Source organism: Heloderma suspectum, chromosome 1 (assembly GCF_057233095.1).
Source record: "Heloderma suspectum isolate Gila_16-S chromosome 1, 16-S_ref, whole genome shotgun sequence".
Taxonomy (NCBI): Eukaryota; Metazoa; Chordata; class Lepidosauria; order Squamata; family Helodermatidae; genus Heloderma; species Heloderma suspectum.
Window position 1 is genome coordinate 415,322,952 of NC_139458.1, and position 12,491 is coordinate 415,335,442.

At 42.8% G+C, this 12,491-nt stretch overlaps 1 protein-coding gene across 15 annotated transcripts in view; it reads left to right on the forward strand.

Annotated features, from left to right (window-relative positions):
• Positions 1 to 12,491, forward strand: part of ANAPC1 (anaphase promoting complex subunit 1) — a 93,062-nt gene that overhangs the window by 78,471 nt on the left and 2,100 nt on the right. For 8 of the 15 annotated variants that reach the window (XM_084829093.1, XM_084829096.1, XM_084829099.1 and 5 more), the window contains 6 exons: positions 424 to 491; positions 1,508 to 1,646; positions 3,398 to 3,484; positions 9,672 to 9,767; positions 10,197 to 10,395; positions 12,296 to 12,430. In XM_084829093.1, coding sequence (XP_084685219.1) covers positions 424 to 491; positions 1,508 to 1,646; positions 3,398 to 3,484; positions 9,672 to 9,767; positions 10,197 to 10,395; positions 12,296 to 12,430 — 724 coding nt within the window. Of the gene's footprint in view, positions 1 to 423; positions 492 to 1,507; positions 1,647 to 3,397; positions 3,671 to 9,671; positions 9,768 to 10,196; positions 10,396 to 12,295; positions 12,431 to 12,491 lie in introns of those variants that run through there. The other 7 variants (XM_084829090.1, XM_084829092.1, XM_084829098.1 and 4 more) reach the window with 3 other exon arrangements.

Below are 12,491 nucleotides of genomic sequence, written 5' to 3' on the forward strand. Positions count from 1 at the left end.
GGTGGGGTGAAGCAGTTACAGCTTTAATATTTTGAGATTTCGGTTAGTTCCTTTTCTACGGATAAATTCTGGTCGTGATTTGTGTCAAGCTCCATTAGTATGGAAATAGCTAAATAAAGGGAAAAAATCTGTCTTTATATAGTACTCCAGCTAAATTTTAAAGGGTTCTGTTATAATGATAACAGATTTTTGTTATGTAAAGTGGCTGGGATCTGTCTCCACACCCCCACCCCACAACCTTTTGTGTGTCATGGAATACAGTTCTAGAGGTCCCTGACTCTGGGGCATGTGGGTGCTTTTGGGGGATCTTGGAGGGCTGTTGTGGGAAGGGAGGACTTTTGAGTATCACCACCTCTAGTTCTTTGAGTCCTATCCAGTATGTATCATTTTTTTTCTATAACTGAACTATTTTTCTTTTTGCAGATCAGAGTGAAAGGCCCCCGTTATTGGGAACTGTTGATTGATTTAAGCAAAGGCACAAACCACTTGAAGTGAGTAGTCATGATGAAGGTTTTGCATAGTTTCACAGTGCTCCACAATTATGGTGCTCTGGAGACATACCAGCGTCCAAATCTAAACTGCTCCTGCAGTTGTTACAAAATCTTGTTTGCAAAGGTTTGTCTCCTTGCTGGTGTTAATCAAGTATGGAGCTTTTAACTATTTTTTAAAACAAACAGACAGACATGTCCATCTGATCCAGCAGTTCTCTTCTACGTGTGGAACCCTTGTGGATTCCATCCTGAAAACCAGAGCAGACAGAGGTATCCAGTGCAGTCTGGTGGAGCAAGGTGTTATGCAGGAGAAACAACAAATAGGAATGCAACATGCTTCCATGTGTTTACCTAATATATCAGCAGCGTGAAAAGTGATAAAATCAAGTGGCCCATAGAAATGGAAGCATCAAGGCAGATAGCCAACCAACCCATCAAAATGGTGTTCCTATCCTCCAAATAGTGAATAATTTGCCAAGAAAGAAATCTCTTTGAGACCTTCAAGGACATCTGAGTCCCGTCCCTTGAAATATTTTGGGAATCACTCATTTATCTTCAGTAATGGGCTGTGTTCCTTCACCACCCCCATAGCTCTCACCCTTTTTGTGACCTCCTTATCAGAAGATTCTTGTCCCAGATTCTTGCATGCTCTTGAGGGCACATGATGCAGCCATTTCACTGAAGCTAAGTAGGGCTGGGTCTGGTCAGTGTCTGGATGAGAGACTGGATGAGAGTTTGATGTGTGTGTGTGGGATCCCTGTGTATATTTCCTTGAGTTTCATGGTGGAAGAAAGGCAGGATATAAATGTACCAGATGAATAAGAACTGCAAAAAAAGTGCTTCAATAGGCATGCGTGAGAAGAAAACATGGGTGGAACTTATAATACCTATCCCAGTGGAACAAAGCACTCCTGCTGTAATATCTGTACATATGACCAGGTATAACTTATTAAACTGGAAACGTGGGTTTTTTAAAAACAACAACAACAACACCCATTTTTCTTCCTTTTTTCCAGATCAATTCTTTCAAAAGATGGTGTCCTGTATGTAAAATTGAGAGCTGGGCAGCTTTCGTACAAGGAGGATCCAATGGGTTGGCGAAGCCTGCTAGCACAGACTGTCACTCACCGGAATGCAGATGCCCGTGCATTCAAGGTAGTTCCTGTGCCGTTGTTGAGTAAAGAAACTGAAAGCGGCCATCTGTTGCCTACTAATTATGCTAGCAATGCTGGTAGCTGAAACAGGGTCTTAGGATGTCTTGCTTGCATGTTGGCAGGACTTTTATAATAAAACTCTGCTTAGAAAGCTGAATGTCTCACTAAGTTATTAGACAGAGTTGTGGTAAAAAGGCAATCACTGAAAATTTAATGCAAGCTTGAAAGTGCTTTTCCACCCCCAGCAGACACCTTGAGTTGATTTGTAGATCTTTGCTGGAATATTGGAAATCCCAGCTGCCATTCAAAAATTAAAGCACATTTTGAGGGTATGCTCCCCCCCAAAATTCAGAGGGGTATTTGGAAAAATTACTTTGTATGTGTGTATAGAAGGAGACAGAGAAATTTCCATCTGTCATGGCCCAAAGTCCTAAACTGGTCAAGAACTCCCAAAATCCTACCACTGGCCATAGCTCAGTGAAAGTGCTCCTGCTTTTACATGCAGAAGCTCTCAGGTTCAATCCGCTGGTATCTCCAGGTAGGGCTGGAAAATAAGACCCCTGTCTGTAGACAGTACTGAGCTAGCTAGATGGGCCTGTGATGTGATCTCTGTATAAGGCCTAGTCCGATCTCCTATGGTTTCTCCCCAAGAGCTGGAGAGTCTTAAATCTCCTTTACTTGTACTCCCTGCATCTTTTCAGTGTGATGTCATTCTGTGCTGCGAGGGGCATCTGTGTGCATAGAGTTCCATGAATCTTTCCCACAGAATCAGGACCTCGCCATGGGAAAGGCCCATGGTCTTGCCCTTCCTAGTGTGCATTGTGACACTGCAATTGCAATCTTGAAAGGCCAAAGGGCTATGAAAACGATAAACACCTTCACTTTAAGAATGCTGGAGGAAGGAAGGGTCTTCTGTTGCAGGTTTTACTGGTAGATTCCAGATTGCTCCATGTTGGCCACTATGGCACCTTGTAAGTGTGAAATAACCTGTGAAACCTAACTGCTTTTGAGAAAACTTAAATTGCCTGGCTCTGAAAGTTTCTTCCAGGTGGGTTCAGATGATACAATTTTGTTGAATTGGCTGTGTTAGTAAAGTAGTAAAGATTGTTAGCTGTGTACAACTCTTCTTTTCTGTGGTGGCTCCACAACTCAGGAGTAGTCTGCACAGGGAAATTCATTTGTTGGCTTTTAGATGGCCTCTAAAGACCTTTTTATTCCAGTTCATTTTTGGATGATTTGTGATGCTGTAACTGTTTTATTTGCTGCCACTATTTTGATGTGTGTGTGTTTTTTAATTTGCTGCTGTTATTTTTTACTTGCTTGTTATATATGATTTATTGATTTATGCACTGCTGTTTCTTCTGTGTGATTGTATGATGTTTTAATATTGAAATGTTGCTTTTATATGATCTTACTATGTTTTACTGTGTGATTATGATGTTTTACTGACTGTTTTAAATACATTGAGAGGATAACTTATCCTGAAAGGTGGTTTTAAAAGCCACTTTAATAAATACATGAATGAATGAATGAATGAATGAATGAATGAATGAATGAAATTCAGGGCAGAACCTTTTGCTAAAAGATAGTTACTTGTTCTGACCATGGATTTTTTTCCCCCAAAAGGTCATACCATCTGTCAGGAAAGTGACAGGTTGCAGTAAGGAAGGACTGTGTAAATGGCAGTTTCCCATAAACCACCACGACAAAAAAAGGAAATAATTCTTAATTAAAATGTCACTTTATTTTCAGCCAGAAGCTATTTCTGCTTTCACATCTGATCCTGCGCTGCTTTCATTTGCTGACTACTTTTGCAAACCAGCTGCAAATATGGGGCAAGTACGTTGTCAGGTGCAAAATCTAGCTGGGAAAAAGGGAGGTTGTGCTTTGATGAAGATGATGATGATGATTGTGATAAAACAGATTTTTAAATGGTTTGATGCTCTAGATAACAAATTGTGCATCCTCAAAGCAATCTATCCTTAACCACTTTTAAACAACAAAACAAAATAGGTTTAAGGAAAATTGTGTGCATAAAAATATAAAACAAAATGTTAATATAAAAACTAATATTTCACACAAAGTTTAAAACAATAGATTAGTAGTCTAACAGTATATCATACGTACATAGTTGCAACACTGATTATCAGATCAAAAGGCTGTACAAATATACAATGCCGTTGTCCCAAACACGTTTTGACCAAACTAATCCTCATCAGTGGGAAAAATATAAACAGTAAATACAGTCCTTGTTAAAACAATCTTTTCATGTCAAACTTTCTACACAGAACCAGTAAATATTATCTATGTAAACTTTGTAGTCATCATGTGGTTGGTAACAGAATGCAAAAAAGCGGGACAAGAACATTCCCTCCTACATTCAAAGATGATCAGTTCCTTCCGTTGGTAGCAGCTGTTTGGCCCATACCACAAAGAATAAACAGAATGACAGTTATGTCGTTTAGAATGACAGTTATGTTCCAGACCACTGAACAGATCCATCCTATCCATCCATCAGTGGGATTCCTAATCATCCTAATTTCACATATGCAAAATTCCTAGGGCTGGTTCACACACGCAGCAGCTCTGCCAGATGAACTTCGTGAAAATGCCCTTGGCCTTGCACTTGCTCCCATTTGAGTCTAGGAGCTACCATGTAAACTGGACGAACATTCATACCCAGTTGCAGCAATTCCCCCAGTTACAGCAGCTTCAAATAAATCATAGAATCATAGAATAGTAGGGTTGGAAGGGGCCTACAAAGCCATTGAGTCCAACCGCCTGCTCAATGCAGGAATCCAAGTCAGAGCATCCCTGAGAGATGGCTGTCCAGCCTCGTCTTGAATGCCTCCAGTGTGGGAGAGCCCACCACCTCCCTAAGTAATTGGTTCCATTGTCATATTGCTCTAACAGTCAGGAAGCTTTTCCTGATGTTCAGCCGGAATCTGGCTTCCTGTAACTTGAGCCCATGATTCAGTGTACTACACTCTGGGATGATCGAGAAGAGATCCTGGCCTTCCTCTCTGTGACAACCTTTCAAGGACTTGAAGAGCGCTATCCTATCTCCCCTCAGTCTTCTCTTCTCAAGGCTAAACATGCCCAGTTCTTTCAGTCTCTCTTCATAGGGCTTTGTTTCCAGTCCCCTGATCATCTTTGTTGCTCTCCTCTGAACCCTCTCCAGCTTGTCTGCATCCTTCTTAAAATGTGGTGCCCAGAACTGGACACAGTACTCCAGATGAGGCCTAACCAGTGTTGAGTAGAGGGGAACTAGTACTTCCCAGGATTTGGAAGCTATGCTTCTATTAATGCAGCCCAAAATCGCATTTGCATTTTTTGCAGCCACATCACATTGTTGGCTTGTGATCAACAACAAGTCCAAGATCCTTCTTGCTTGTAGTGTTGTTGAGCTACGTCTCCCCCATCTTGTAACTGTGCATTTGGTTTCTTTTTCCTAGGTGCAGAACTTGGCATTTATCCCTATTAAATGTCATTCTGTTGTTTTCTGCCCAGCGCTCCAGTGTATCCAGATCACTTTGAATTTTGTTTCTGTCTTCCAAAGTATTAGCTATCCCACCCAATTTTGTGTCATCTGCAGATTTGATCAGCATTCCCTGCACCTCCTTCTCCAAGTCATTAATAAAAATGTTGAAGAGCACTGGGCCCAGGACTGAGCCCTGCGGTACCCCGCTCATTATCTCTCCCCAGTTTGAGAAGATCCCACTGATAAGCACTCTTTGAGTCCAATTCTGTAGCCAACTGTGGATCTACCTGATTGTTGTTGCATCTAGTCCACTTTTAGCTAGTTTGCGCATCAGGATATCATGGGGCACTTTGTCGAAAGCTTTGCTGAAGTCGAGGTATGTGATGTCTACAGCATTCCCACAGTCCACAAGGGAGGGTACTTGATCAAAAAATGAGATGAGATTCGTCTGGCAGGATTTGTTCTTGACAAATCCATGTTGGCTTCGAGTAATCACTGCATTGTTTTCAAGGTGCTTACAGATGGATTGCTTTATCATCTGCTCCAGAATTTTCCAAGGATTGATGTCAGACTGACTGGTCTGTAGTTCCCAGGTTCCTCCTTTTTACCCTTTTTGAAAATAAGGACAACATTAGTCCTCCTCCAGTCATCTGGCACTTCACCCGTCCTCCATGATTTCTCAAAGAGAATAGACAGTGGTTCAGAGTGTTCTTCTGCCAGTTCCTTTATGACTCTAGGATGCAGTTCATCTGGCCCTGGAGATTTGAACTCATTCAAAGTCATTAGGTGTTCCTTGACCATATGCCTATCGATCTCAAGCTGCAGTCCTGCCCCTTCAGCCTGTACTTCGCCTTTGCCAGGGGGCTCATAGACCCTCTTTTGGGAGAAGACTGAGCCAAAGTAGGAATTGAGCACCTCTGCCTTTTCTTTGTCATCTGTTATTTTGCCATCCTTATTTAATAGCTGAACCACCATTTCTTTCCTTTGTCTTTTACTATGCACGTAGCTGGAGAAAGCTTTTTTGTTGCTTTTAGCATCCCTCGCTAACCTCAGCTCGTTCTCAGCTTTAGCCTTCCTGACGCCATCCCTGCAATTCTGTGCTACCTGCCTGTACTCTTCTTTTGTTGCTTGGCCTTCTTTCCAGTTCCTATATGTGCCTTTTTTTGTTTTCAGGTCATCCCTAAGCTTTTTGTTTTCAGGTCATCCCTAAGCTTTTTGTGAAGCCATATTGGCTTCTTCTGTTGTCTTCCACCTTTTCTTCTTGTTGGAATTGTTTGTGATTGTGCCTTGAGAATTTCCTTTTTTAAAAGCTCCCACCCATCTTGGACTCCTTTTCTCGTTAACGTTGCTTGCCATGGGACCTTACTGATCATTGTTCTGAGTTTATGAAAATCAGCTTTCCTAAAATCCAGGGTATGTGCTTGACTACACTCGGCTTTTGCTTCCCTTAGAACCAAGAACTCAAGTACAACATGGTTGCTTTCCCTCAGGGTTCCTGTAACTGCTGCTTTATCCACTAATTCATCTCTGTTGGTTAGGATTAAGTCAAGGATAGCCGATCTTCTAGTTCCTTCCTCTACTTTCTGTAGGAGGAAGTTATCCGCCACACAAGTCAGGAATTTCCTCGAGGAGCCATGTTTTGCAGAATTTGTCTCCCAACAAATATTGGGGAAATTGAAGTCCCCCATTACTACTACATCATGCTTCCTTAAAACATTGGCTATTTGCTTTTCAAAAGTTTCATCCTTGTCTTCTCCTTGATTGGGTGGCCGGTAGTACACTCCGACCACCAGGTTCCTTTGATTCTTTGCTCCATTTATTTTGATCCAGATGCTCTCGATGGGGCTACCATGCTCATCCTCCTGTATTTCTGTGCAGAGATATGTATTTTTCACATACAGTGCAACCCCACCTCCCTTTCTGTTCCTCCTGTTCTTTTTGAACAAGTTATATCCTTCAATTGCTGTATTCCAGCCATGAGAATCATCCCACCAAGTCTCAGTTATACCTATCAAGTCATAATTTCTCTCTTGTATTAAGAGTTCAAGTTTGTTATGTTTGTTTCCCATACTGTGGGCATTAGTATATAGACATTGAAGACCATGTGCTTCATAGCCTGGCTTTCTTCCTACATGTGTCTGAAGACTATGATTGGGCGCTATCAGAGCTGTTCTCTCCATTGCAGTGCATGAGCCTTCGTCCATTGTTACCCTCAACTTTACATCTCCCTTCCCCGTAGGATTCAGTTTAAAGCCCTCCTGATGAAGTTCTTCATGCTGTGGCCAAACGCATTCTTCCTAGCCTTTGTGAGGTGCAACCCATCCCTTGCCAATAGCCCATCTTCCAGGAAGTATAGCCCGTGGTCCCAGAATCCAAGTCTCTCACGCCGGCACCACCTTCGTAGCCAGTCATTCAGCTGGAGTATTTTTCTTTCCCTTTCTATCCCTCTTCTAACTACTGGAAGCATGGATGAGAAAACTATCTGGGCCCCAAAGTTCTTGAGTTTCCTTCCCAAAGCTTCAAAGTCTGACGTGATTTCTTCGTAGCTCTGCTTGGCGGTATCATTTGTTCCCACATGGATGAGAAGAAAGGGATACCTGTCAGTAGGCTATATGAGTGCAGGCAACCTTTCAGTCATGTCTCTAATCCGTCCTCCCAGGAGACAACATACCTGGTGAGTCCATGGGTCTTTGCGACATACTTGGGTCTTGATCTAACGCAGCAAGGAGTCTCCCACTCCTACTACTCTTCTCTTCTTGTTGTAGGCCTGGGTTTCATCGCCTTTGTTTGACTGACCTTCAGCCCCTTGCTCACTCTCATGTAGGTTCCCCTGTGATTCTTCTACAGGCTGTCCTCCAGTCTCATCCTCAAGTACCTGGAATCGGTTCCACAGCTCAACTGCTTCCACTGGTGCAGAGTGGTGTCTAGTTCTTGTTCTCCTAACTGTCACCCTTTTCCAAGGAGTATCCTCTACTGCATTTTTCCTCACCTCAGCATTTCCCACTTCTGCCTCAGGTTGCTGTTGCTCTTCAAGCTTCTGGTCTTCACTTTGCTGCTGTAGTTCCACCATTCTGTCCAAGAACTCTTCATGTTCTCTTATTCCCCGGAGGGTCAACAGTCGCCGCTCCAGTCCTCTTACTTTTTCTTCCAGCAGCGTGATCAACTTGCACTTTTTGCAGGTGTAGGCCATGTTGTTCTCAGGCAAGAAAACAAACATTGCACACACCTTGCAGGTCTCCACCACTTGTTGTAGGCCTGGGTTTCATGGAATTGTGTGTAACTGTGTACATATGTACTTCTAGGCAAGAGGTTATTTCCTCCATCCAAGCAAGCATGTGCCTAGAGATGTTTACATAGAGGACATTTCGTGTGACATTTGTGAATTGTTTCTTCATTATCCACATTCTGAGTCCCCACCCCCTGCACCCCACTTGACTCATGCAACTCTGTGTAAACAGGATTCTTATTTTGCCAAATCTCTGATGATGGATAACATCCCAGGCATTCCTTAATTTAACTGAATGTGTACCTTGTCCTATCCAGGCTCAGATGCAGCATGCCACTGAATATCAGGTGCTGGGGTGGAACAGCAGGAGTGAGCTATTGCCTTCAGGCAGTCCTTGTGGGCTTCCCAGGGGCATCTATTTGTCCACTGTGGGAAACAGGATGCTGGACTAGATAGGTCTTTGGTCTGATCCAGCAGGGCTCTTGCATCCTTACTTGAGCGAATATCAGAATGATACTTCCTGAGCTTGGGGCTGATGAAAAGTATACTTAAGGCCACCAACTATTGGGATTCCCCATTTTGCTGTGCATTCTGGCTTCACAGTTTTTGACTATGACACTACTGCACAAGTTGGCGTATCTCAAGGTTACGTGAAGTTATTTTGGAGTGAGAACTCTGTATATTATTCCATATAGGCGAAATAGGAGGGTAAGCTTCAGTTGTGCTAAGGCATTGAGAAGACCCTAAAACAGCAGCGGGGAATCTCCAGTCTATGTGTTGGATCTCTCCTGGCCACACCCTCTCATCTGTTCCTTTTCTACAGTGATTTGATGATGCAGGAAGAGTTGGGTCTGTTCCTACATTGTTAGATTTCTGCATTTTCCTCTGTGTACACTGAGAAAGGGAGTGCCCTGTTTCAGGACAGATAGAGGTTGCAGGGAGAGAACCATGAAAGTAAAGGGGGAGAGAGAGAGAGAGAGAGAGAGAAGGGAAATAAGATCAGGGGAGAGAGGAAAGGAGAGAGAACAGATATAGAATATTGCTTTGGCTACTTTTGTTTTGGCCATGCCCACCTCTGGCAGCCAGCCCTTGGAGAAAATGCAATACCTTGGGTTGGAAAAGGTTTCCCACCCATGCCCTAAAGTATGTTTTTACATAGATTTTTTTTTTAAAGAAAAGAAAGTATGAGTGGGGAGATGCACATTCCAGCTGAAAATATTGGCCATCCCAGAGTTTAACAAAGATACAGGCAGAGTAGACAATAGTCAGTAGATGTCATGCATGATGTACCCTTTGTGAATTACCTCTTTTTCCCCCAGAAACAGGAAGTGTTTGACCTCTTCTCATCTATCCTGTACGAGTGTGTAACTCAGGAGAATCCAGAGATGCTGCCAGCTTACATTGCAATTGACCAGGTAAAGTATACTATGCAGTTCATTCCCTCCGCGCCTCAACAAGTATGCTTGTGCACGTGGTGGCTTATTTTCCTGCTCCTTTTTAAAGATGTTTATATGTTTCCAGTTACATTTGGAAGGGTGAATTTATGCAATCTCTTTTTATAGGAAAGTGTCACCTCATTTCTATATCTTCCTTCTCTGATTCAATAATGTATTTCCTGTTGTTGTATCTTGATTTCAGCCAATGGATATATATGAATGACTCATCACAGAAGAATCTGGTCACCTTTTTACACTGATCATACACATTCACCCTAGGTTTCCTTCCATTTAGTTGAGTCTGTATAGGAGGATTTTATAGAGTAATTATCTAAAGCTATATAAGAGAAATGTATTGTTGCCCCTACACTATTGAGTTAATTCAATCTCCGTTTCCTTTTCTACTAGGCTGTGAGAAGATTAGAAAAAAGAGAAATGTCCGAGACATTTGATTTGTGGCAGATAAAGTTGGTTCTAGAATTTTTTAATTCCAGAAGTCACCAGGAGAGAATGAGGAAAAATCCACACCCAGGGCTCTTCATGAACTCAGAGTTTTTACCTGTGATGAAGTGTTCTATTGATAATACCTTGGATCAGTGGCTGCAAGGTAAAAGTAACTAGTGTTAGATGAATCTGGCAAGTTTCACACGGCTGACAGATATTAGTCTGAACTGTATTGGATCAGATCAAAGGCCAAACTAGTCCAGGATTCTGTTCCCACAACCAGAAGCCTACAGGAAGCCCACAAGCAGGACATGAGTGCAATAGCACCCTCCTGCTTGTGTTCCCCAGCAACTGCTATTGCGAAACGTGTTGCATCTGATACTGGAGGTAATATGTACAGTAGCTGTCATGACTAGCCATAGATAGCCTTCTCCTCCATGAATTTGTCTAATCCCCTTTTAAAGCTATCTAAGTTGGTGGCCATCACTACATCTTGTGGTAGCCAATTCCATAAGTTAACTATGTGTGGTATGAAGAAGCACTTCCTTTTATCTGTCCTGAATCTCCTACCACTCAACTTCACTGGATGACCTTAGGTTCTAATATTGAAAGGAGGGGACAACGACTTCTCCCTATCTACTTTTCCACACCATGTATAATGTTATATACCTTTATCATGCTCCCCCCTGTTACCCACCTTTTAAGTTAAAGCGCCTCAAACATTGTAATCTTTTGTCATAGGGGAGTTGCTCCTTGATCATTTAGGTTGCCCTTTTCTGCTTCTCTGAATGACAGCACTACTAAGTCAAGAACATGAACTCCTTCCCTCAAATGACTTGATTGAATACATTTTTTGCAAAACCAAGAAGAAGTCTTACAAGCCAAACAGCCATTCTGTTCACACAATGATTTGAAGCTGTTCTTTTTCTTTTAAAAATCTGGCTGTGTAGACCTTTGACAATGCATATTATTTTGTTTATTTCTGTGCCACATTCAGTTTAAAAATTCTTAGGGCAGCTCCCACCAATGCAGTCAATAGGAAACATTAAGACAGCAATAAACAAGCAAAAAGTATAAATTAACAGAGTAAAAAAATCAAACCCCAACAGCAGTAAAAAAAAAAAAAAGCCATCAGAGCTTAAAAGTTAGAAGCCTCAGAAGTTAAAAGATTCTTTGCCTGGTGCCAAAAAGATAGCAAAGCAAAGACCAGTAGGTGAGCCTCCCTGGGTATATCTGCAGTTCATGCTGCATAGCGTAGATTTCAGTGTGCAGAGGTCTCTAGGGAAGAAGGGGGCAAGGAACGTGAATGGTGAAAGTGCCCCATCCTTGTGTCATTCTGTGTGTGTGTGTATGTGGTGGGGGGAGAGCTACTGATGGGCCCTCTGTGCACCTCCCCAGGGAAGTCCACCTCCTTTCAGGTTGGAGATTGAGATCCTCTTAGTAAGTTTTGGCCTGGGAGGAACTGAACAATTCTGATACTTTCTATCCATCTAGTCCAGGGTGGAGAACACCTGGAGCATGAATCAGATCTGGCCCCACACTAGCACTGTCCCAAAACACACACCACTCTGGCCAGGCCACATCCCCTCCAGCCATCCTGAATAGACACAGCAGCAAGCACTCGTGTTGCACCAGGCAGCTTTATTCTTTGGAGAATGGCAGGGAGACAAAAAGAGAGAAGCAACTGCAAGCACTCACCCAACTCATTCTTGGGAGTGCTGATCCTTACGCTGCCAGAATGGCAGCATCCACACATAAGAGTGTGTCTGTGTGTCGGGGGGTAAACAGGCTCAGGGGACTGTCAGGGTTTGCAGAAGTACAAGAAAAACTTTAGAAAGAAAAATAGAGAGTGGGCGGCAAAACACAGCCCATAGAGGAGTTAGCATATTGAGTGGCCACAAAATGCCAGCTGACTGAGAGGGATGAAACAGGAGGCCCAAGGGAATGGAATAAAGTATTCTGGAAAAGGGCACTGGAACTGTGAACAGGAGCTCTCCACAGTGCAATGTTTTGTGGCAGCTCCCACTCACGTCCTCTAAATCTGATCTTCTTGTGTGTTGCAGCTGGAGGAGATGTCTGCTTGCACTCCTATTTAAGTGGACAGCCTACTGATGAATCTCAACTTAGTATGTTGGCCTGCTTCCTCATATACCATTCAGTCCCAACTCCAGGACAACTGTTAGCTGGAGGCTTGGAAGGTAAAATTAAACTTCAATTCTGTATTTAAAACAAACAAAGCTGAGAAAACAGTGTGGCTTT